The following is a 25,489-nucleotide window of genomic DNA, read 5'->3' as shown; positions in this document are numbered from 1 at the left end:
GAACCGCAATCGCAATTTGCGCGTAAAATCATCATACAAGGGGTATAGGGACTAGTTATACAGAATGGACAATGCATGCTCATTTTGAGCTGATATCTACTTTGCCGTCCTTGCTCACTGTGGCATAGTTGAGCTTCACAGGTGCAGCAGGCTGTGAGGATTGCTTAGGTGCCTCCACTGGCTTGGCGGGGGCAAGCGCAGATTGCACAACTCCAGCTGGAGTGTCCGCGATCTCATTTACGTCTCCCGCACTTAGCGATTCGCGGATGGATGCGCCCCTCGATTGGATGAGTATATTCGCGGGTCCTTGGAATCGGAGGAATAGCTGGTTGGTCCGTTAGTATGGTCACAGACAGAATTCGGCGCTTTACTCACTCTATCCCCCCAAATCGTGCGTCTCGCCCATGTTCTCATCGTGTATGCTGCTGATGCGATGAAACGCCAGCTTTGTGACTCCCGCATTATGCGGAAGAAGCGCGTATCAGGCAACAGCGAGCTAGGGCTTGGTATTTGGAATCTGAGGGTCGATGATCGGAATCTGTATGGCTGCGGTGCGTGTTGCATGACGCTGTAGGCGATCAAGTTGCTGTCGGATCCATCAGACGGGTGTTTCTCTCCAACAATCGTATGGATATCTTACTTGGGATGGACGACATATTCCTCTCCAGACTTCAGAGCCAATTGATAAATTTGACCCTTGCCTGATAAACATAACAAACCGCGACCGGTAACGCGGGAGTTGCCCCAATGGGCCAGACTCTGTTACTCTTAGCAATGTTCCTCTTCTTCAAGAGTCGGGTCCGTATACCATTGACGTTTTGATCTGAGGTCTCACACTCAGGCTGTGGCCAGTCCATGCAAGGAGCGCGTTTCTCTGGGCGATCATCCAATCTAAACGGCCATCGAGGTGAATAACGGAGAAAGTCGTGACTGGCGACTTGGTAGAAATCAAGGCTGTGTAAGGCGAGGTGGAAGTTATCTACTCAATCGTTAGCATCGGTCAATTCGTCCATGTCCAATAGCTGCCGGTCTTGCCTTTTGATACAGGAATGGAATGCCGAACAGGGCTCGTCGGAAGGGCTCGAGAATGGAAAGAGTCGACACGGTCTACGAGGACATCAGATCATAACCGTGAGCGCAATGTTTTGTCGCATGCTCACGCTTTCAGCATCGCCATTGAAGCCGACTAGAGATCCCTTGCGAGTGTAAAGGTCTTGCGACGCAGAAATTGAAGCGGATAGTAGGGAATAAGGGCTGCCTAAGACCTCGAACTGGGCATCTGACGAAGAGTCAATAGAGTGCAGACAGAGAAGAACACATGCATTACACACCAGGTGTCAAGGAAGAGCGAGATGCTGGATCTGCGCTGTTGAGGTCGGAACTTGGATTCGTCGAAGATGGAGTTGCGGCTATCTGAACAAAGCGACGGTGGATCAAGCCGTGATGGGGATTTGCCCTTTCACATGCTTGTGAGAAACAAAGCAACTTTTGCGCCTGGCTGCGCATTGTTATTTCGGCAGAACCACAACTGATATAGGTGATGTGGTGCGACTGACAAGCCAAAAAAGAATGAATTATGTACTCTCAGAAACCTTGGTATGATGGAAACATGAAGCGCGTACTGCAGCAGTAGCTGCAAATGCCAAGATTTGCGGAGCTTCCGTTCAGTCGCCGCTCTGGACTGCACATCCAGTTCACCATCGGATCCACTACCTTCATATCCCTTTTGCTTCAACAGAAAATGTGCAGCCACCGCGCCTTTGACCATGCAGTGATACTTGTCGGACTGTATTTTGAGTTGCTGCTGGAGATATCGTTGTCCACTGCGACAACATCCCGATCATCGGTCGAATCAATGATTTCTATTTCTGCGTCTATCTTAATGAGTGTGTGATGCGACCATATCCAACTCTTTTCCCAGAGTCCTGGGTTGTGGTCGGCTCTCACTCAACTGGACGGATGTCATCACAAACAAGCTGGATAAATGTTGTACAGGGCACTAGACTTGCGTAGTGCTACTACACAAGTATGATGCTACGACTACTATAGGCAAACATAGAATGAACCTAAGCATAAGATGGGAAGCACAGGACGCATGTGATGATACATCAAGGTATGAAAAAAAAGTACTGACACAGTAGAGACCTGTCTGTTCACTACCTGGAGTGATTCAAAACGACAAAATCCATGTGCCTTATCATCATTACTATACTGTACTTTTATGGTGCCGTGAATGAGTTGTTGTTGATCAGTACTAGTTAATCCGAGCTTGTACCTGCTACTAGCGAGCTCCGCAGACATATAGTCTAAGAATAGACGCATTGTCTAAAGTAGTTGCGACTCCTTCGTATGCGAATATCACCATTCAATCAATTGTGCCAAGTAAGTGATACATTACCTGCTGTTCTCGAAGTGACGAGAAGCAAAGCCGAGGCAGAGTTCAATGCTTTCAAGGAGGGGTAGTTGATTATCTACCAGGAGGGGTAATTTTTGCGCGAGAACCTCTATGTTACGACCCCAAATACACCAGCGGTTGCATATAGAGCGCATGGAGCCCCACTTAAGTCATGCGCAGGCATTGTCGTAGGACCATCATATGGACATGGGTCACAGCCGTATAAGCAAGGCGAGGGCCGCTACGCCGTTCCTCATGTGAGGACAAACAGACCAGATCGCTACTAGTCCTTTAGGATTTCGCATCCATTTCACTTCCAATGGAGCAAACACCTAAGGCTCTTGCAGTCTATGCCATTAGTGCCTTGACTGTCACTTGGATTGTCCGATCTATCATCTATCATTTCACGACAGAGTCGAAAATAAGACGCTCCGGCGGACACGCGCCCTCCGTGCCTAGCTATCTGCCCTTAGGCATCGGTTTCGTTGTGGAAGTCTTCCGCAAAAATAACAAACATGAATTGCTAGATCTCTGGCAGAGTCTCCTACGAAAGTATGCAAATCCTAATCATCCGACCACCGTTGAAGTGAGCCCTGGAGGTCAAAGGTCCATTATCACCATTGATGAGTTGAACATCAAGGCGATACTAGCAACTCAATTTGCGGATTATGGCAAGGGTGAAGTATTTCACCGAGATTGGAGAGAGTTCCTGGGCGATAGTGAGTCCCTCGTTGGTCTTGTCTTGATGTCACATTTCACGATGTACATCGTCATTCGAGTGTCCAAAAAACTGACTCGTGTTGTCAGGCATATTCACCACAGATGGCACTCTATGGCATCAATCCCGTCAATTGATTCGTCCCCAGTTTATCAAAGATCGTGTGTCAGACTTGCACGTCTTCGAAAACCACATCAACGTGCTCCTGCCTATCCTTGCTGGTGGTGCCCATAGCAGACCCGGCACTCCTGTGGACCTTGTGGACATCTTCTATCGATACACGTTGGATGCCGCAACGGACTTCCTGCTTGGCACGAGTGTTCATAGTCTCGAAATGTCAGAGGTACCATTCGCAGATGCCTTTGCCAGAGTCCAGCATACACAAGGATTGATCTCTCGTATCGGTCCGATGAGTGCGTTCGTGCCACGCAAGAAGTTCCGAGAAGAACTCAAGATCGTGGATGCATTCATCGAGCAATTTGTCGAGTCTACTCTTCGCCTCTCGCCTGATGAGCTAGAGAAGAACTCCAAGTCTGACGAAGGCTACACATTCCTGCACGCATTGGCGGGGTTCACGCGTGATCCGCAGGTACTACGCGATCAGATTGCGGCTGTGCTGTTGGCAGGACGCGATACGACAGCCATGACGCTGGCGTGGACCTTCTACGAAATCTCTTGCCGACCGCAGATTGTCGAAAAATTACGTATGGAGATCACCGCAACTCTGCCAGACGGCAGTGCACCCACGTATGCAGATCTGAAGAACATGAAGTATCTAACGCACACTATCAACGAGACGCTAAGGTTATATCCCATCGTGCCTTATAACACGCGCGTGGCGATCAAGGACACCACTCTTCCTCGAGGTGGCGGCAGCGATGGTATGCAGCCTATAGGTGTGCCAAAGGGAACGCCCATCTTCTATTCTCCTCTTGGAATGCAAAGACGCGCAGACATATACCCGCCAGTGTCGGAGACGTTTGCACACCACTTGGAATTTTCGCCCGAGCGATGGGATCACTGGCACCCCCAGATGTGGACATGTGAGTTTGCTGGCCTTTTTCTCCATCTCATCAACAATACAATCCGTGCATGCGATGTTTCTGACCTTAGTGTTGTTTTATGCCTAAGAAGCAATAATTCCTCACGTAGACAGATCCATTACTGACACTCTCTCTCTCCTTCCCCCAGACATCCCCTTCAACGGCGGACCGAGAATCTGCATAGGACAGCAATACGCCCTGACAGAAGTTGCATACACAACCGTGCGGATCCTGCAGACGTACAGCCGGCTCGAGAACTGCATGCCTGGTCCACCTGGTCTGCAGTCTGATATCGTGTTGCAACCTTCCACGCCAGTCGATGTTGCGTTTTTCCGTTGATCGTGTCGCTGGTGATTGCGATGATGATGGTGATGAAGCAGCGGTTGGCCGAGACCGCTGATCTGGCTGGCTGGTGGCAGGTAGATGCCTGAGGCGCTTCGTTTGGCCGGTTGGTAGCAGGTGGATCTTGAGACGACCGACTTTGTAGTTCTTCCCGAGACAGTGTTCTAGCGATTTAACTCAATGCCACCTCATTCTCTTGCATCTGTCTTTTCTGAATGTCTCTCAATTAGAACTCACACCGCGTGACGCAACTCTCCAGATCAGTAATCGGTCGAAGCAGTGCCGTGATTTTGCGCAGCATATGACAGTCGGATCTACATTCATATGAACAGTCAGGCCTACATGGTGACCATACTTGAACAGACAATACATCACCCAGCAAAAAGTGTGTATCTGACCTCCATCTAGTCACTCGTCATCTATCAGACCAAGGCGAAAGAGAGCATATACAAACATGACTGCTACAACGTGACAACAATAAAAGACATTTATCGTTCCACAACATACACGCTATTCCTTGCTCGGTGTAAGATACGGAAAAGAATCGCCTTCGGAGCCTTGCTCTTATGTCTCCGCTCTGCTGAAAGAACCGAGATCTGCGACGCGATGAACACCGTCCACTTTGTCGTTGAAGCACAACCCCCTTGCCCACGCCTCCCCTACTCTCATCTCCTCGATCAAGAAACCGCGATTCAATTGTGATTACCTCTATCAAAATTACTCTCACCGGGATCTCGGAAATCGAGACTTTCTAGAGCGAGGAGGAAGAGGCTGAGAAGCACTGAGACTACTCCATAGCTAGTGATGAAACCAAGACTACTCTATAGCTACCTCGGTGGTGATAAACAACATGAACAGAGGTGACCCTGTCCCTGCCTGTCGTAATGCTAGGTGGTGATATATTTTGTTCTCTGGGTGTCTTCAAGTTTCGAGGGATTATCTAGGGCGGGCTCCAGAGATATCGAACAAGTGAGTATTGGAGCTACTTGTTTTGTCTTTTTGAGTTCTAATGCAGTTTTTCACTTGTGATTAGGTATGTCTATCTGACTATTCGCATACGATCGGGTCTGTCTGTCTGATTATTGGCACATAGTTACGTCTACCTGCCTTGCGAACATAAGTCTGAGATTCCAAGAATCTTGAACAAACTGTGAATCACGATGAAAAGTAGTCAAGCAGGTAGTCAAGCATGTATCCAAGAAATAGATATGTGTGTGTACACAAGGTCTGAGTGAGCAATACCCACGTTGCATCTAGATGAGAAATCAATGAACTTTGACAGTTACTGACGACGAGGTGACATTGAGTATTAATCGAATAGACTTCGTCTCACCCAAGTTACTAGGTTGCACAGGTATATAAGCACACCCTGCAGAAGAGGGTTGGAAGGGGCCGCTACTCAGTCAGTCGGTCAGTCAATTAGTCAGTTGAGTTTCTCAATTTTGCCTTCCTCTCTGTGACACACACACACACTTCTGTCGTCTTTCTTATGTGACTATGTCAGCAGAATAATCATCATACTCCAGGCTCACAGACTTAGCCAAATCCTGCTCAGCCCAGCATTGCACAGTCGTTTAGTCGGTCATCCCGTACGTACATTACTGTACCTGCACCCGCCTTAGTACAGTAAATCTTACCTTGAGCCTTACAGCCCTACAGAAAAGCAGCGTATATCTGTGTCTTACGCTACCTAAGCACACCAGGTACCGGTCATATGTGCCATCTCGATTTGCGAACGTGTCGGTTCGTTTTACAGCCGCCCTCTCAAGCACGCAACGGTGTGTGTGAACGATGGAGATCATTCCTGCACCACGGCACGTAGCCGTGTATCCCGCCCCCTCTCTCGGCCAAGCTAGGGTAGTGATCCTGGATGCTGGTACAAGTAGATTGTCCGCAGCAGTAGGCGGAGAAGGAAATGTGTTCAAAGATCGACATACTACTGTTTCTAGAAACGAGAGTACAGGAATATGGGGAAGAGAAAGAGGTAAGATAGATGTGGCCCGTGTTCCCTGCCTCGGAGGAGCAGAAATAAAGCCTGACGTTTGTGGGGTAGCCTTGTGATACCCAGAGTAGACCGGATTGTAAAGATCGTGTCCTGTCGCATCGTACAAGCATCTGTATAAGAAACGAGCTTGCTGCGGAGTTGTATGCGCGTCGCCCGGGCTGGGAAGGTCTCCGCAAAGGAGATAGAACGAAATCGGGAAGCCTCTAGGATTCTGGCATTTGGTCCGTGGAAATCAACCAGTCACGATGTTTCGGAGGTGGTACGGAGAGCGGGTGGGAGCAGGAACAACAGGGAGTAGACAAAGAAATGTATGGGGTCCGGGAAGGTGCTGTCATGAATAGATTAACATTGCAGTAATGCCTTACCAATCTGATCGCAATGAGCTTTTCTTGCTGTCTGATTAATGCTCATTCGCACGATCCACTTGGTCTCGAGTGCGGACTGTGTGTTCATCCGTCACTTGTAGATTGTTATTGTAGCTGCCGCACTGCTGTTATGCTGCATCCTTGCCCAAATTAATGCAAACCTACCTTTTCGCTAGCTTGGAAGACCATCACGCCGAATATCTGTTCCCCCCGCATGGAGAAAAGAACCGATCGATCATGCCTCAATAAGCAAACGATTGAATCAGCCTTGCAGACATGTCAATCAAAACTTCACAAGTACGCGTATGTGAAGAACAACTGCACGGGGCCATGGAACGTCAAAGGGGAGAATGTGATAGACAAGGCCCAAACGGGCTCGCATATTATGGGGTAACTCCACAGAAGTGAAAAAGCGCCACATCCGTCTAACCCCGGTCGGAGACACTGCAAACAGCTGTCACAGAACCATTCCGTGTGGGCGCGCGACCGCCATGCTCGTGTCCGACGACCAACATGATACGTGAGTCGTAATCCACGAGGTTTGATGTCTGTGTGAGACAAATTGCCCATCGCACTTCGCAGAACAGAGACTGGTCAGAATGACGGGTTCTCTTTTTGTTCTAAGCCGCTTGGTCCAAGAGGGACGACGAGACGAGAAGAAATTCGCGATAAGCCATGCGGAATAATATTGGAAGGCGAGCAAATCTAACAATGAGCGGTGGAGCGCTCTGCCAGCACTAGGAACGCGGATGATAGTCCCGACCAAGCGTCGGAAATAAACCCCAGGGAAGCTGACCGTGAACCAACCGGCGCATCACGAACTGTGTAGAAACGGCTAAATGCGCGTCCAAACAGACCGACGGAAAAGCACGGTTGAAGACGAAAACCAAGTGGTCATGGAAAATCCGGTTCGGCCGCGAATGTATGGGTGAAGTGACGAAGAAGAAACGAGTGTCAGACACCAAAGCAGAAGGGCAGAATCCCGGATACGAAGCCATGCACATGCACGGTCATATTAAAACAGGCAGGGGGGCGTCAAGTGGTGGGTGAAGGCGGAGGGACCGCCACCATGGAGTTGCTGCATCTACCTTCACTGCATGCTGCAAGGTCAGGCTCAGGTAGGGGTTCTGGTGCTGTGGGGTCGAGGTGGGTAGAGGTCTATCAGGGAACCGTGGGGACGGGAATGGAGCTAGCACAATAGATTGCTAATTCCCCGGTCGATGGTCGTATGCACTCGCGTTTCCCTCTCACCCTCTCTGCAGCTGACTTGTATCTTCTCGGCCAGGATTGGAAAGACGCGAAACGATCCGTTGGATGGCAGATCAAAGTGTGATGCATTTGTCCTCACGGACACTGTGGAATGAAGGAGGGGGAGGGGGCTGAAATGGAGCACAGGACGCGTTTCTGGAAAAGATGGGAATGAACCTAGGAATCTTGGAAATGAAGATGATTGCTTGATGACAGGATCGCTGTCGTGTCTCGCTTTTCTCTCGCTGCGGATCGTTCCCTCTTCCCGCACCAAACCAGCTGAGATACGGGTGCCTTGTCAACGTGAGACAGGAATAGGGTATATATATCTGGTCCAGATGTCCCTCTAGCCTCGTATTTTACTCCTCCGTCTCATCCGCGATTCTTTGTTCCTTTCCCTAGATAAAGAATATCTATACTTGCCTCGTATAGATACAAAAAAAATACCTGCACTTGCCTTGCAACAAAAAGCCTTCTGTTCCAGAAGTCTACTACTAAATCAACTACTCCAAGCTATTTTTGGGTCCGAGGCCGAGTCTACTAGATTGACAATACCGAATCGCAACGACATTCGCCAAACAGTCTGAGATACATACTTCTCGACGAGCGTTCAAGCCAACACTCACAGTCTAAAGACTATTTCTCTGTTGACGATACGAAACACATCATCAACCTTGACAATGTCTCTCCCATCATCACCCACATTCTCCTGCCCCGAGAGCTCCCCAGAACTCATCAGAGTCGACTCGAGCTCTTCGTTCACACACGAGGACTTGCAGCACGCCTTCGCCGTGTCAGCATCGTATCCCCGAAGGAACGACCTGCAGATTCGCCTCGTCACAAACGAGGAGACACCCGCGCCCCCACCTCCATCGCCCATCAACTTTCACTGCGAGTGGTCGACCGAGACAAAGTGAATCGGTCTCCTGAATTATAAAAGACCAAAACGTGTCAAACTTTACAATAATGACTTGATGAGATGAATCGACGGTTCGGATTTGGTTGCTGCTGGTGTACCGGAACACGATGTGGGGTCTCGGTCTACTGTGGTTATTAATACTGGGTGTATACTGATATTATATGGAGCAATGGTACAAGTTAATAGGCATTGGTCGGGTACTTGGTATTGAGAAAATACAAGAAACCTTTCTTTCTTGAAAGTGCTGTCATTGCAGGCTCTCACCCCGATAGCATATAATTTTATATGCAAGTTCCCTTTGTATTATCCCATCTATTCATGCGTATGCGCGCAAGCGCAATACCTCTTGGCGGATGTCGCGGTTCTGACTGTCACCATGAACGGTTCCATTCGAGCCAGCCTTCGTTGCATGGTAGTCGGTAAGGCCTACGGAAGGACCAGCAGGACTAGGATTCTTCCATTCGTCGTTTCGCTGAGGTGGCGGCGTGCCCTGTTCTATCGCTGTATCGACAGCACGCAAGAAGTCATCGTCGCGCTGTTCCGCCTCAGCAAGCAGTTCGTTGAGAGTCTTCCAGTTTTGGTATCGAAGCTCAGCATAATCGAATTCAGTAGAGCTCATTGCAGGTTCGACCAGTCCGGCGGCTTCAATGATTGGTGTTCCTTCAGTCGCCTCCATCATCGTGTCTTTTGACTGCTGAAGTCTGGCCTGTTCGTAGCTCTTGTCGGTTGTAAGCTCATCATACAAAGCCCGCAACTCCTTCTCCGAATCTACACCCTCGGCGGCTTCAGCGCTTCCGAGTGTCATTGGTAACGGGTTTGCGCGAAAATCCAGGAAGCGGTCATTTCGTAGCTGATGCTCAACGTAGTCGGCGTCCTGGTCGATCTTTTCGATCAGGCGCGTAAGCTGGTCAGGAATTACACTGCTGTCAACATGATTTGCAGTCTCGCGAGCTCCTGAATCGAGCACTCTCTCTATACGAGTGACAACAAAGGAATCCAGATCAGACGACCAGCTGTCGAGTTGTTGCCTCACAAATTCTTCGTCGCCTGTTCTGACGGCCGCTTTCGCAAGTGACTGCCAGTCATGCGTCTTAGGCACTCTATCATGGCTCGGACGACTGTCAACCACAATCTGCCAGGTGGACCTGAGAATGTGCGATTGTTTACCCTCTCCAGCTGCCTTCATGATACAGCGGCGGGTCACATGTGTTGGCTCAAGTTCCAGAGCCTCCATGTCCGCCAAGCATGTGGCAATAATGGCTTCGGTCTGCCCCTTTCCAGCGACATTCGCTAGAACAGTGTTGAAAGCAGCGATGCCCGGGCGAGCGCCTTGTGTGCGCCAGATGGCAAAGAGCTTACTCACGGACTGCAAGATAGCGTTGCTGAGCGAGTTGGCTTGGTCTCCGGAAAGCCCACGCGCAGTATGGTCCTGGAAGACACTGGTGATGGCGATGACACACTCGTTGAGATGATCTGTCGATAGTGAGGAGCCACTGGCTGCGTAGGCGTACGCAGCAGTCAACATGGAGCGAAGTACAGAAGCATTTGCCAGAGGATCAGCCACGACAGTATGCCTCATTTTCTGAAGCAGACTCTTCAAGCAATCAGGACCCAAAGTGGTTCCGGATCGACATGCCATCAGGAAGACCTTGTACCCTTCTGCAATCGGGCGCTCCGAGACAAAGAGGTTGAAGAAACGAGAGGGCAGCTGAGTAGGGAACAGTCTTAAGCCAGTATCTAGGGCCATGTAAGCGCCTTTGGTGTCACCGCGCAACAAACGTGCATGCAGGATGCCCTGCAAGAGGGTAGTAGGAATGCCCTTGATGTTGATGGGTCGAGATCGATCAGCCACGATTGCGTGAGGGGAGAGGTGGTACTCGTTGTATGCGCCAGGGAAACGCTTCAAGGCCTGCTCGAAGAGGAGCTCTATTTCCTCTCCTGGTCGGCCCTGAACAGCCAAGAGTTCAATGGCAGCACCGTAAACGGCAGGATCGACATAAGAGTCATCTTGGTTCTCAAGCCATTCCCAGAAGCCAACACCCTTGTCGAGCTCGCCTGCTTCCTTGTAGTAGGCAAGCAGATGCAAGTGAGCGGTGTGATTCGGAGGCAACTGATGAGCACCAATATCGGCGACCAAGATGTCAGCAAAGGCAAGGAGCTCGGGCGGAGCTTTGTCTTGAGGAGATCTTGGACGGTTCCTGCGAAAGGCAGTATGCAAGGTTTGAGCCATTTCGGCCACATCAGCACCCCCTATGGGCATGACGGAGCGAACGACAAGATATGCATCGAGCGCAGATGCAACATCGTTGTCGGTGATGGCATCGCGCAACTGTAATAATGTGTCGAGATGCGGAGTATGGCGTTCAGAAGACTTCGAGATGGAATCCTTCCGACGGTTCTTGTCTGATTTGACCTTGGGAGATTTCGAATGTTTCGAGTGTTTGGCAGATAACACAGGCGTAGAGACGAATGACCGAGAGCCCATCAGAACGCACTGAGATGGTGAAGAGACAGCATCATGAGATGGTCTCTGGATAGCTAGACCTCTCTGGCCAGCAGCGGCAAGGGCTAAAGGTGATCGGGTTCCATTTCTACCTATGCCAATCAAACATGCCGATGCATTTGCATTATACAGTAATCTACCGCGTAGCATTGAAGAAGACCAGGATCATTTTTGTCTCAACAATAAAACAAAGCAAGAAAGTCACGGCAATACAGAGATGACGATAAATTTAATTCACATCTCGGGGGTGCTGCTCTGTTCTCCGCAACTTACCTTTAAGGTACAGTACCTGAGCCTCAGGCTGCTGTGCCAAGGCCGACGGTGCCAAGGCCCCTCCTTTAGGGAGCAGCAGCTGGAGAGGACAAGCAGCAGCAACAGCGACAGCAACACCAACAGTCAATAGTGGTCAGTCGCTGTAATACCCTCGCCATTCCACGACTCATCCTCCTGGCTGGACATCCATTCCTCCTCCGCCCCATCCTCCGAGACACTGGAAAAAGCTTACGAACCCGCGTGACACTCACCACCAGCACAAGTGCTGCTCGCCTGTCCTCGAATCGCGCCGACTCCTTGCCCTCACAACACCGCAATCATGTCTCCCAACATGTCCCTGTTCTCGGTCAATGCCGTTCTGATCCTCTCGACCGACGACTCTTCTCGCATTCTGGCCAAATACTACTCGCCGCCACATGCGCCGGCAAATGCCCAGAACAACGACTTTCCTGGTGCCAACCCATACCCCCATGTCAAAGAGCAAAAGGCATTCGAGAAGGGGCTGCTAGAGAAGACGGCCAAGCAGACAAGCGACATCATTCTCTACGACAACAAGGTCGTGCTCTTCAAGATGGAGAGCGACGTCATGCTTTATGTCGTCGGAGGCGCAGACGAGAATGAGATTCTACTATACTCGGTCATCCTGGCCCTCCGCGATTCATTGAACATTCTACTGAAGTACGGAATCATCGTTCCACATATCATTGCACTCATGGCTAACCATCTCGACAGGAACTCTGTGGACAAGCGCACGATCATCGAAAACTACGATCTCGTCTCGCTCGCCATTGACGAGATCATCGACGACGGCATCATCCTCGAGACCGACCCTGTCATTGTCGCATCAAGAGTCAGCAAGCCTCCCGTCCAGGACCTGGCTTCGGTCAAGGGCATTGATCTCTCGGAAGAGGGTCTGCTCAAGGCATGGGAATTCGGCAAGATGAAGCTGGGCGAGAGATTACGGCAAGGCTTGTGATGTCGAGGCTCGACTGCATTGGCGAGGAGTTGGGGCGTTCGTTGTGGAATATCACAGAGTGGCTTGGACACGGAGCATCATCTAAAAGGGGAGGACAGCTATGCGCTTGTCATCTGGTGCAGGAGAGAACATGGACATGCAATAATGACAACTTTTCATCACCCAAAGAAACACCTTGGCAGTCTTGCCAGCGATGACACCTGTACGAGACGGTGACATTTTGACGATTCGAGCAATTGAAGCCTTTTCTTTTAGTATTGCTGGCATTTGTTTACCACGTATCTGGGCCATAGAGGTCAACTACACGCGACAACAAGTTACCGATTCGCGAAGCTCTGGTCGCATCTCACATACATGGCATGAACAGTTTGAATATTCCGTGGAACAATAACGATCACCATCATGGATCACCAATTGGAGATTCGATAGATACATGCGACAAATATCAAAGTGATCGAATACGAGTATTGTTTGAAAGACTGTAGGCCAAATTGTGCAAGTACAATGAGCAAGTGACGTCAAGTGACTCGAGATTCGCTTTTGCCCGCAGCGATTCAGCATCATCGTCATTCATTACTCATTATTCATCCCACTGTTCGACTCTTTATATGTGATACAGAGCCACCCCTCTGCAACCTCTTCTGCTCTTGTATATAGCACATCATGAAGCAGAGGTTCTCGTCTCTGGACGTCAAAGTGATTGCCCATGAGCTCTCGGCCAGCCTTGTGTCCCTGCGCCTGTCCAACATCTATGATCTCTCCACCCGCATCTTCCTCCTCAAGTTCGCCAAACCAGAGCACCGCGAGCAGCTCCTCATAGACTCTGGCTTTCGCGCTCACTTGACCAGCTATGCCCGCGCCACCGCTTCTGCGCCATCGCCTTTCGTCACTCGATTGCGGAAGTATCTGAAGACCCGACGAGTCACTTCCGTCTCCCAAGTCGGCACTGACCGCATCATTGAGATCCAGTTTTCCGATGGCGCCTACCGACTCTTTCTCGAATTCTATGCCGGCGGCAACATCGTCCTGACCGACAATCAGCTGACCATCATCGCCCTTCTGCGAAATGTAGACGAGGGCGCGGAGCATGAGAGATATAGATTGGGCTTGACCTATAACCTATCCTTGAGACAGAACTACGAAGGAATACCGCCGCTGACAAAGCACCGCTTACGGAGCGGTCTGCAGAAGGCCATAGACAAACAATCCGAGGATCCGAAGAAGGCAGGCAAACTCAAGAAGAAGCCGGGAGATGCATTGCGCAAGGCACTTGCCGTCTCCATCACCGAGTTTCCCCCCGTAATCATCGATCATGCGCTCGAGCTTGTTGGCTTTGACAAGACACTACTGCCTTCTGCGATCGTCGAAGATGATGCTCTGCTTGACAAATTGATGCGGGCCCTCGAGGAAGCCGGTAGACTCCTGACCGAGATCACCAGCAGAGATGTCGCAAAGGGATACATCATTGCGAAGCACGGCAAACAAACGCAGAGTGTAGGGGACGAAAACGCAGAAGAGACACAGAATTTGTTGTACGACGACTTCCACCCGTTCAAGCCGAAGCAGCTCGAGGCGAAACCGGATATCGAATTTCTTGAATTTGAGGGCTTCAACAAGACCGTAGACGAGTTCTTCTCGTCCATTGAAGGACAGAAGCTCGAATCAAAGCTGTCTGAGAGAGAAGAAAATGCCAAAAAGAGAATCGAGCAGGCCCGACAGGAGCATGCCAGACGTATCGCAGGCCTCGAACAAGTTCAGGAGCTGAACGTGAGGCGCGCGCAGGCCATTGAAGCCAACCTCGACCGCGTCGAAGAAGCTGCGGCCGCCGTGAATGGTCTCGTCGCTCAGGGTATGGACTGGCTCGAGATCGACCGTCTCATCGAAATGGAACAGTCTCGTCACAACCCTGTCGCGCAGATGATCAGGCTTCCGCTCAAGCTACAGGAGAATATCGCGACTCTGCTCGTGTCCGAGTATGCTTATGAGGAGGAGGACGATGACGACGACATGGCCGACGAAACGGACTCTGAGCCATCCGACAGCGAAGATGAGGGTCAGAAGTCCTCCTCGGCTAAGCCCAAGCAGCAAGAAGATAAGCGGCTAGCCGTCGACATCGATCTTGGTCTATCCGCCTGGTCAAATGCTCGGCAATATTACGATCAGAGAAAGTCAGCCGCTACCAAGCAGGAGAAGACAGAGATGGCCTCTTCCAAAGCGCTGAAAAGCACTGAAGCGAAGATTCAGGCTGACCTGAAGAAGGGATTAAAGCAAGAGAAGCAGATTCTTCGACCTGTGCGAAAGCAGTTGTGGTTTGAAAAGTTCATCCATTTCATTTCCTCGGATGGCTATTTGGTTTTAGGTGGTAAAGACGCACAGCAGAGCGAGATGCTCTATCGCAAATACCTCAAAAAGGGTGATATCTATGTTCACGCTGATCTACCCGGTGCTGCTTCGATCATCATCAGAAACAATCCCAACGAGGACGACGCCCCTATCCCACCATCCACCTTGCAACAAGCTGGCAACATGTCCATTTGCACTTCCAATGCGTGGGACTCGAAAGCGGTCATGTCGGCCTGGTGGGTCAACGCCGACCAAGTCTCCAAGACGGGACCGACAGGAGAATACCTGGCTGCCGGTGGCTTCAACATCCGCGGCAAGAAGAATTACATGCCTCCAGCCCAGCTCTTGCTTGGCTTTGGTATCATGTTCCAGATCAGCGAGGATAGCAAGGCGAGACACACCAAGCACAGGTTCGGCGCAGGGGAGGCTCTGCCGATCAGGAGCGCTGCCGAGTCTGACACGGCCGCCAACAAGGACGATGAAGATGATGATGATGATGATGACGATTTCCCTGATGCTGGCGAGGCTGCCGAAGACAGCGATGACTTCCCGGACGCCGAGAACGGAGCTGCAGAGGAGAGCGAGGATGACGACGAAGAGGAGCAAAAGGATGACCATCATGACGCCACCGACGGCGACGAGGCCTCGCCCGCCCATGAGCGTGCAAACCCACTACAGCCTAAAAACCTCGCTCCTGCAGCGGCATCCAAAAACACTGAGGCTTCCTCCCCCAATGAAAAACAGGACGCGTCCGGCTCTGACTCTGAGGACGAAGATGGCGAGGAAGCTCAGCACGAGGCTGCAGCAGAAGACGATGCGAAGCCCCAACAGCAAGGTGGAGTGCGACACCTTTCTGCGAAAGAGCGCAGACTCAAGAAGAAGGGCAAAGCTCTTCCACCGCAGTCCATCCCCCAAGACTCTGACCACGAGGAAAACGACACAAAACCCACGCCCATCGATGACGAGAACTCTTCCCAGAAGCTCAGTCCAGCAGACAACAAACCCCAAGTGCGCGGCAAGCGAGGCAAGAAGAAGAAGCTAGCGACCAAATACGCGGACCAAGACGAAGAAGACCGCCGCCTAGCAATGCAACTCCTCGGGTCCCGCGCAGCCGAAGAGAAACGCGAAGCCGCCGCGCAAGAAGCCGCCATCAAGAAAGAAACCGAAGAAGAAAAGCTCGCCCGTCGCCGCGCGCAACACGAGCGCGCCCAGAAGGAAGGCCTCGAAGCCGAGCGCCAGCGCCAACTCGCACTCGAGCAAGGCACCGCCGCCGACGACGCAGCCGCAGAAGACGACGACGCCGCCGGCGCAGACATGACGGGAGCCGCACTGGACGCATTCATCGGCACCCCCTACGTCGGCGACGAGCTCCTCGAAGCCCTGCCCATCTGCGCACCCTGGGCCGCGCTCGGCAAATACAAGTACAAAGTCAAGCTTCAACCCGGCAGTCAAAAGAAAGGCAAAGCGGTGCGCGAGATCTTAGACCGCTGGAACAAAGCCTTCGCGGTTCCGAAATGGATCGACCAGACGAGCAGCGACAAGGAAAAGATCTGGCCGCGGGAAGTCGAGCTCGTCAAGGGCTTCAAGGAGGCGGAGATCATCGGTGTCGTGCCTGTCAGTAAAGTCAGAGTCATGATGGGTGGTGGCGCCGCTGCCGCGGACAATAACAAGGGCAAGGCTAGTAAGACTGCGAGTAAGAAGGGCGGGGGTAGGGGTGGTAAGGGCAGTAAGAAGAGGTAGGTATGTTTCTCCAACAGTTCACCTTTTGAACAGATTCGACATGCACACAGAACATACATATACACGTGTGAATACACGTATACAGAAAAAAAAAGAATATAGACAACGAACAAACCCACTTCCATTGCATCTGACAACGTGCAGACCTCTTTCCACCTACTATCATATGTAAACGGGAAACCCTCTAGCATCAAGCATTAAAACATGGACAAAATTACGAATCGGCGAGGCTATCCACCTCACCGTACCGCAGATGTCGCCGCGCAGAACATGATATAAATCCAGCAACTTAGCCAGGAAAAGATACTTTATTCTTCCCGAGGTCGACAACTCAGCGTGGGGGTCAGGCGCCGAGTCAAGGGGTGAGTTTGGAGACGAAGGACGAGGAGAAAAGGGTTGGATGTACAGTATGAGTTAGTAGGGTTTTTTACAAAGCCAGGTAAGGCGAGTGAGGGTGCTACTGAGTAGCGATTGCTTACTGTAGATGATGATGGCTAAGTGGGACACACATATATACAGTCACAAAAGGCGCGAGAAAACCATAGAGTGGAGGAGAAGCATACACGAAAAACACGAGAGAGAAAATGAAAAGAACAAAGGAAGCGCAGCGTACATCATCTCTGATTTCCCCATCTATACTCCAAGGCCGACTAGCAAAAAGAGGGCGTACGGAGTCCCATCACATCAAGAGGTGGGCCATATATCCCTTCTCTGCCTTCAGGCTTATCTAGTAAGACAAATTCCTCCGAAGATAAAGACACTGCCATAAATCCCACCAGATCGTTTTCCTTTCCAAACCTCATGTATATCTCATTCGTGTTTCCATCAGATCACGTCCCCTTGAATCCATCCATCCTCCCCTTTTGTGAGTCGCCTCGGGGTTCCTGCCCTAAAGTTGTACAGAGAGGATGTGGAATTGTATCATATCAATGGAGTTCAAAGAGGTAAGATATTCCTTAAAGAAAAGAAGAGGTGGCAGCTTAAGAAGCAAAAGTAGAGCCCAAGCTCGAAAGCTCGCTTCCAGAGTTCAAGATGCCATCGGAAGCCATGAAGTAGCTGTACCTCTCGACGTAGTCCTGCTCGTCCATCCAGGGCATGACGGTCTCCAAGAAGCTGGAGATGTCAGAGTCAGATCCATCGGTGCAGCCGAACTCGGTGACCCACACAGGCTTGCCGCCGGCGACGGAAGTGGCGTTGCTGACGTGGTCCTTGAAGTACTCAGAGTTGCTGGAGGAGTCGTACCAGTGGATGGACACAAAGTCGATGGTGCATGAGTCGCAGGCGGACAAGAAGGCCGAGAGCCAGTCGAGGCCCATGCCGTTTGCGCCGTTGGTTACGGCAGGAGCGCCGAGCTTGTAGGTGCCGGCGTAGGGCTCCATGTAGGTCTTGTAGGCTGCTGCTGCATCCTCAGGGCTGATGTTTGACTGGGAGCTCAAGTCGGGCTCGTTGAAGGACATGAGGTGGGTTGCACCTGATGACTTGACAGAGTCGGCCCAGCCGCTAGTGAAGGTCGAGCTTGTGCCCCCTATAGCATGTAAATTAGTAAAATGTCGGGCCAGTAAAGCAGATGGCGGACTTACAAAGCATGGGAACGTAGTTGAAGCTGTCAGAGAGGCCAGAAGACGATTGACCCCAGTTGTAGCCCCAGCTGACTTGAGAAGAGCTCTCGAAAGCAGCACACAGGGTAGCGTCATTGTAGGCACAACCACGCTTGCCATTGCTGGAAGAGGCAGACTGCGAAGCAGTAGATGAGCTTGTGGTCGAGGAAGCCACGGCAACAGAAGAGGAGGCAGCGACGGAAGAAGTCGGTGCAACATAAACGCTAGTGCTTTCGCTGCTGGAGGATGACAAAGTCGAAGAAGCAGCAGCGACCGATGCGCTGCTGGAAGAACTCTCGACAACGGAAGAAGATGCAGAGGTACTAACAGAGGTGGACTTTCTGTGCCACTTTATGTTGTTGAAGCCTTTGTTTCGGAGATCAAGGGTCATCGAAGGAGCTGCAGAAGATGCATAGATGGGAGCAAACGAAGTTGAGTTGGCTGCATCAGTGACGTTGACTGCACTGTGAACGGCACCACCAGTGGCGTGGGCTGCTCCGTGGGTTGGGTGAGCAGCTCCATAAGAAGAGTTGCCAGCTCCGTAAGTGGAGTTGGCTACACCATAGAAGCCGTTAGTGACAGCACTTCCGGTGCTCAAGCTAGAGCCGGAGCCAGCGCTGGTGCCGGTGGTGGTCTCGGTCTCGGTCTGCTGCACAGTGATGGTGATTTGCTTGGTCTTGGTTACATAAGTCGTGCTCTGAGTGCAGGTTGTCGACTCAGGGTCGTCGACAGATCCACTGTCAGCAGAACCAGCAGCGACCTGGACCTCGGGGCTGTAGGCATAGCTTGATGCAACAGGAAGTCCGGTGCTGGCAGCAGTACCAGTGGCACCGTAGATCCCGGTGGCGTTGGCAAGTGCATAGGGGTTGCCGGTTCCAGTGACACCAGCGGAAAAGAAGTGGTGGCGATGTTTGTGAACATGGCCGTGATGTTCAGCAAAGGGGATAGCCAGAGCTGATCCGGCAAGAGCCAGAACGATGAGAGAAGACATGGTCTAGAAATATCTATGAAGCTGTAGGTAGATGTCGTTGATCGTGAGATGTTTTTCGTAAGGATGAGACGCGTAATGGACGAGGAAAATGCAGCTGCTAGAGCGCGATGTTCGATGAGCCGACCAGGGCGAGAAAAGAATGTATTCTGTCTGTAAAGACAAGTGAATGGACGAGCAAATGCTCAAGAGAAAGTAATGCCGGCGCAAAGGAAGTGTGCTGTAAGGAAAAAAAGAGAATATCAAGTCGAAGATGCAGTGGTGTATTTATCTCACATGCACTTCAGATTCCCTACCTTTCAACCGCCATGTGGACCTGCAGAAGGAGACAGAACACGGGGCCGCGCGAGCCAGAATACCTACTAAAATCTGCATACATGAGCTAGAACTTTGGCGGCGGCTTGCAACAGTCGTCCCTATTCGCTACTTCACTACACTTCGACCCACTCAACGGGGCGGGAAAAGGTACACCATGCATACAACCACCGTGACTGTACTCTCGTTGGTCAGAAAAGATATCACGGATGGAGGATGGCGCGGATAGTGTCAGTACGGTTTGATGAAGCTGGAGGCTAAGCTCAGCACTATCTCGGCAACGGGAGATCGCGCATCAGGGGAAGGGGCGATTTGACAGGGGGCTTTGTTTCAAGTTGCGCCTCGACCGGCAATACCCTGGCTTCCACCGATGCTTTGGAAGGATAAACCTGCAACCACTGAATCTTTCGTCGCTGGTTGGTGAGAAGAGGAAAATTCAACTCGCACTTGTGAGTCGCTGTCACATTATTTTGTCATGATCGAGCGACCGTGACCCGATGCATCTGCGTCTTGGCTTCAGACACGTGCTTGACTGCATGCAGTTCGAGCCGAGTCGAGTCGGACGTAAGCCGAGTCCCCCCACCCATGGGTAAGGTAGTGAAGCAGAGTTTACCGTACGACACCTCAGCTCGTCGGTCGTCCGGTTTCAACATGCCCTTGTCACACCGCGCAAATTATACTCAGCTTGCGTAAGTCCCGCTGTACACATAGAGGTGCAATGCATCCTGGTCAGCCCTTCTGCTATAAAGCAAGTCGGCGGACTTTATGTCAGCGCTGTGCCGTGCAGCAGGAGCTGATACTGAACACACCTGTGTGCATGGACACTGTGCCAGTATGTTCCAGTTCGGACTACATGAGGTAGCCTTGACTTGTGCTTCTTCGACTCGTCAAAGCTCGTAGAAGGATGGATTACGCAAGCCTGCCTGAAGTCAAAAGTATTGACAAAAGCAAGACGAAATTCGCGGGATTTTGCTGCTGAACGTTGCATCCATGAAAGCAAGCTCCACCACAACCTTCGGCAAGTCAAAATCTCAATCTACCGCACACATATCGTACATTCCTGAATACCTCACCTCAAGGGATCCCGGAGGCCTGATCAGCCTTGTGTCACGAACAATGAAATCGATATGCGATCCTGCTCCCGTGCACGACACGTCGTAATATTCGTCTGAAGATCCATCGTCATGTGTGTAGATGTTCGAGCCCCAAGGGAATCTCGTGCCTGGCCCGCCTTAACCTGGGAACAAAGAAGGCTGTACCCGATGCCGAACCCGAAGTCACCGTGATACAACTCAGCATGTATTCTGGAATAGCCTTTCAGCCCATTCTCCTAGCTGCAGACAGCCATGGCAAGCCCAGGCAAAGCGTTCCTGGAAATGAATACAAGCATGTCCAGCAATTTTGCACTTCACCCTCTCCCGAAGTGTTGTACTGATGGACTACAGTGAGATCCCGTTGTGAGCTTTGCCAAATGTCGAGTACAGATCAAAGAAAGCTACGCGCCGTACAAGAGGTGGACATGCGTGCTGAATGTGTCTCTCAAGAAGTTGTATGAACTGCTGTCTTTTTCCCAATCCTTGCAGGCACCCTTTCCTCCTGCAGCTCCTCCCCAACTTACCATAGCTCGGCGAAACTTCCGTTGAACTTCCCTCTCCGATCTCGACATGCGGTCTTGACATACTCGGCAACGAGGTCCAGCAGTCTACTACAAAGTACATGGATACAAGGGTACATATATGTGTTCTCTTTCCTTCATGCGCTCGCGATTTACTTTGTTGAAAGGACTCGGAGTGGGTCTCCCTTTCCGCAAGTGCAGCAGATTCTGAACGAGGCACCACGTGAAATGGGTATTGGAGCGATGCCCTCTGAGTTTTCATCCACATTGTAACCTCAGCTGCAAGGATAGAAGTGTCCGTCAGCCGTCTACTCACACAAGGTGGGCCCACTATGTTTGTAGTTGGGGTCGGACATAAGAATCACGAATTTTCTTTTTGCATCGAGGAGCATGTGACAGGGGACCAGGAGATTCAACTAGTCTTAGTAACAGGACGACCCTGTCCAGAATATCGCGGTTGCGACCATGTTTTAAAACCATCATGAATTAACATAATGTCAGATATGGAAGTCTGTCTCATAGGGGATCAGGGAAACGAGTACGCGCATCTCTGCACCTGCCTTGCACATAATATCTCTTCTTCTGTTGAAGCACGTGGCGTGATTGTGGTCATATTCCAATACATATCCCACGCGCCCCGACAAAATTCTCAAGTCTCCCACCATGGTGTGAAAGCACACTCCTTGCCTTGATGAGGCAAATGTATAGAGACTATAATGTCAAGGTCCTGAGATCTAGGACAGTATAAGTGTCTCGAGATCGATTCAGCTGACTTCTCAGTCATGGCTGGGATATTGTGAAGGATCAGTCTGTTTTCTGTGCGCACCTCAACATGACTTACTGCTCGTCTCTGTCAGACAACAGTGTATACCACTTTTCCTTGAGTACCGAAAGCATTCATCGAGGCATGAGGATGCTTCACACTTACGTTGACCGCGATGAACTCCTTGACTTCCAATGGATTTTGATACCCTAGATCCTTCACTTATTCTTCTCTCAGCAACTTGATCATCACTCATATCCATGTGATGAGTATGTGATAAACATGTCAATCACCGCACCATCCTCAGTGAACAGTAGTATGATATGAGAGCCAATATTGTAGGCATAGTCCCTATCATAAAAGTGTACCTGCCTTCACTTCTTGACTTCTAGATCTCATATCGTGCCTTCCTTATCCTCTTATTAGATACAACCAGTACGTATGTCCTCCTATATTCACTCTCTGGCCTAGCAGATACATCCAGGAAAATCATCTTCTCTCTTTCTCATCTTTCTCATCTACCATCTGACACTTCCACATTGCCTCTTCCTCCAATGATATATCCAATCTCATACATACAATACTGTCCTCGATCAAAGTAGTCATCATCATACGCTACAGCCAATATCCACCTATCAATATCAGTCTTCGAGATAATATCAAAGTTAGAGATCGTATTATCCAAAGCTTGAACCACACAAACATTACTGATGAGTGACATCTCAGCGATAGAAGATCTTAAGCACGGTAAGTTCTAGCACGAGAATATCTAGGATGCTTATTTGACTGATGTTCTCCTAGTCACAGAGACAGTCAGCTCCTTTATTGCTGCTATCTACCCTACAGACGTCATGGATCCATATAGCTACGATGAACAGAACGTATTCGCAAACGATTTGCCATACTCCAATGGTATGAACGATGTCCTGAATTTCAATAAGTCATGGGATGAATGCAATGAGTTCAATGAATTCGACGGACAACCAACGTCTGCGACCAATTCTCTTTACTCTGATGAATCGGTAAAAAGCTTTCCCGCAAGCCTCGACACCATAGCTCCGCAGAAGCATGGTCTTGAGCAACCTTCCACGCCACTAAGGCCACGCAAGAAGGCCAAACGGGCCGCTCATTCGAGAGCGCAAGATCCACTCACATTCGACAGCGATTTGTTCGAAGATGTTGCGCTTGGAGAGAATCTCGCGGATGCCACAACTTTTGACAACGACGGAGATAGAGATAGCATACTCAAAAATATCATTGATGATCTCCCAGATGATGAAAAGTATCGAGCCAGACGCCAGAAAACCGAATTCGTGGCATGTTGCAGGGCATTTGGAAGAGGAAGTGTGAAGCCCGAGTCGGGAGGTGTTTGGAAAGTCCCTGGAATTCGAACCGGATTGTATTCCCATCAAGTGGTTGCCGCTGGCCGTGGAATCATGATCGAAAAGAGTACTAGTGGTGTCCTTCTTGCAGACCAAATGGGCCTGGGAAAAACCATAGAGACCCTTGCAGTGATTGCAGCTTGTCGCCCTCCACCACACGTCAAGATTCGCGCGACTCTGGTGATCTGCATGCCAAACACCTTCCGTCAATGGCAGCAGGAGATCAGAGATCACTGTATATCTATCGATTCCTCCAAGAAAGGGCCAGGGATCGGAAAGTATGTCTTCTGGCGTGGCAAAGAGCCCGAAAAGGACACCATGAACGCGTTAGAAGAGCTGAATGGAGCTGATATTATACTTACTACCACTTCCGAGGTTGTGGACAGTTTCAACCAAAGAAAAGGCGATCAGAAAGCACAGGGCCTTCTTCACAGGGCGGAATTTCTCCGAGTTTGCCTGGACGAAGCACATGTCATCAGAAACGATAAATGTGTGGTTTCGAATGCGTGTCGAGAGTTGCATGCCACTCGCCACTGGGCTTTGACAGGAACGCCGCTCATAAACAGACTTTCTGATCTTTATGCAGTCCTCCAATTCCTCAAACATCCATTGGCATCCGACAAGGCGATTTTCAAAAGTTCGGATCCAAAGGACATAGCAAAGATGTTACTCGGTCCTCTTTCAAAGTGCACTATACGTCGCACTTACGCGAACAAACTCTTTGGCAAAAGGCTTGTTGATCTGCCCAAGATGACACATACTTACACAACGATTCAGCTTTCCCCTCTCGAATCAAAGGTCTATGGCATCATCCACAACAGATTTGGTCAATACGCGAAAGAGTTGATGAAAAATACTGGTAATGATGAGGCCGTGATGGGGAACAAAGACCCCAAGAACTCGAAGAACTTAGGATATCGCATGTATGGTCTTCTTCTACGACCTCGTCAATTGGTCTCTCATCCGATGATGCTCCAACGCATCTTGGTCAAGGTGCTCGAGGCCGAGGATTTGGCTAAGTTGCGTTCTATCTCCGATCCCAAGAAATACTCATCTCCCGATGATAAGACTTTGGCACAATCGCTCTGGAAGGCGCTCGAGGATTCCGGATCAGGACCTTTCACATCACAAAGCGAGGCTGATGCAGGTGATCCGAAGTGCTCGAAATGCAAACACACCGCGCGAGATCCACAAGTCAGTAATTGCCAACACGTCTACTGCAAAGCATGTGTAGATTCTGAGATGCAGGGTTTCGCCGCTGCCGGTTACGGCTTCCACTGCATCGTCCAAGATTGCCAGGTGGCTATCTTTGAGTACGAGGACTATGCTCAATACAGAACCGAAACCGGACTTGGTGTAGCAAGGGATATAGCCACGAGTAGACATGATCAGCGCGTTGAAGGTTGCATCAAAAGTTGGGTCGATAAACACGGGAAGATCTACCGCTCGTCCAAAGTCAAAGAATTGGTACGCGTTACACAAGCCTTTCTCGCAAGGGACAAGAAAGGCAAGATCGTCTGGTTCACTCAATGGCTGGGCTTCGGAAAAGTGCTCGCCAAAGTCTGCGAAGAAGAGAAATGGAAGTACGTCAAGTACGACGGAAGTATGAATCCCAAAGCCAAGGACAAAGCGATCGATGAGTTCAAGAATCAAGACCAGAAAAGGGTGTTGATAGCATCGTTGAGAGCAGGTGGAATTGGTCTCAATTTGACCGTTGCCTCAAAGGTCATTCTGCTTGACCATTGGTACGAAGAATCGTCAGACTTGTCCGTATATTTCACAATGAACCCCAGCTAACTTTGTGTAGGTGGAATTCGGCAATCGAGCAGCAGGCCTTTGCGAGGATCTATCGTATCGGTCAGGAGGCCGAGACCGAGCTGGTCACTTTGGTCGTTGACAAGACAGTCGAAGGACATATGATGGACATCAAGAACGGAAAAGACTCGAACATCGGTGGC

General features: G+C 50.4%; 5 protein-coding genes across 6 annotated transcripts; 3 read left to right on the top strand and 2 right to left on the bottom strand.

The window, feature by feature from the left end:
- Positions 1-79: 79 nt before the first annotated feature.
- On the bottom strand, positions 80-1,506 carry AAFC00_001129 (uncharacterized protein; the record flags this gene model as incomplete). The annotated part of the gene is made up of 7 exons (XM_069340278.1): positions 80-325; positions 376-586; positions 641-759; positions 809-979; positions 1,036-1,107; positions 1,161-1,279; positions 1,332-1,506. 7 exons carry the CDS (start codon positions 1,504-1,506, stop codon positions 80-82), a joined length of 1,113 nt encoding a protein of 370 aa, XP_069203748.1.
- A 1,208-nt stretch (positions 1,507-2,714) lies between these two features.
- Positions 2,715-4,495, top strand: AAFC00_001128 (uncharacterized protein; the record flags this gene model as incomplete). The annotated part of the gene is made up of 3 exons (XM_069340277.1): positions 2,715-3,114; positions 3,203-4,156; positions 4,305-4,495. 3 exons carry the CDS (start codon positions 2,715-2,717, stop codon positions 4,493-4,495), a joined length of 1,545 nt encoding a protein of 514 aa, XP_069203747.1.
- A 7,635-nt stretch (positions 4,496-12,130) lies between these two features.
- Positions 12,131-12,787, top strand: AAFC00_001127 (uncharacterized protein; the record flags this gene model as incomplete). Its single annotated transcript, XM_069340275.1, has 2 exons — positions 12,131-12,489; positions 12,544-12,787. The coding sequence occupies 2 exons, from the start codon at positions 12,131-12,133 to the stop codon at positions 12,785-12,787; spliced, it is 603 nt and encodes a 200-aa protein (XP_069203746.1).
- A 663-nt stretch (positions 12,788-13,450) lies between these two features.
- Positions 13,451-16,870, top strand: AAFC00_001126 (uncharacterized protein; the record flags this gene model as incomplete). The annotated part of the gene is made up of 1 exon (XM_069340274.1): positions 13,451-16,870. The coding sequence occupies one exon, from the start codon at positions 13,451-13,453 to the stop codon at positions 16,868-16,870; it is 3,420 nt and encodes a 1,139-aa protein (XP_069203745.1).
- Positions 16,871-17,850: 980 nt separating this feature from the next.
- AAFC00_001125 (uncharacterized protein) lies at positions 17,851-19,459 on the bottom strand (the record flags this gene model as incomplete). 2 transcript variants are annotated; one of them, XM_069340272.1, is made up of 3 exons in its annotated part: positions 17,851-18,395; positions 18,451-18,604; positions 18,797-19,459. In XM_069340272.1, 3 exons carry the CDS (start codon positions 19,457-19,459, stop codon positions 17,851-17,853), a joined length of 1,362 nt encoding a protein of 453 aa, XP_069203743.1. The 2 variants fall into 2 exon arrangements, with proteins under 2 accessions (XP_069203743.1, XP_069203744.1); XM_069340273.1 differs by having other exon boundaries at positions 18,451-19,459.
- Positions 19,460-25,489: the final 6,030 nt, after the last annotated feature.

The sequence above is a fragment of the Neodothiora populina genome (assembly GCF_041146345.1).
Source record: "Neodothiora populina strain CPC 39397 chromosome Unknown canker_contig_12, whole genome shotgun sequence".
Lineage (NCBI taxonomy): Eukaryota > Fungi > Ascomycota > Dothideomycetes > Dothideales > Dothioraceae > Neodothiora > Neodothiora populina.
This window is presented reverse-complemented; position numbering and strand designations above follow the sequence as displayed.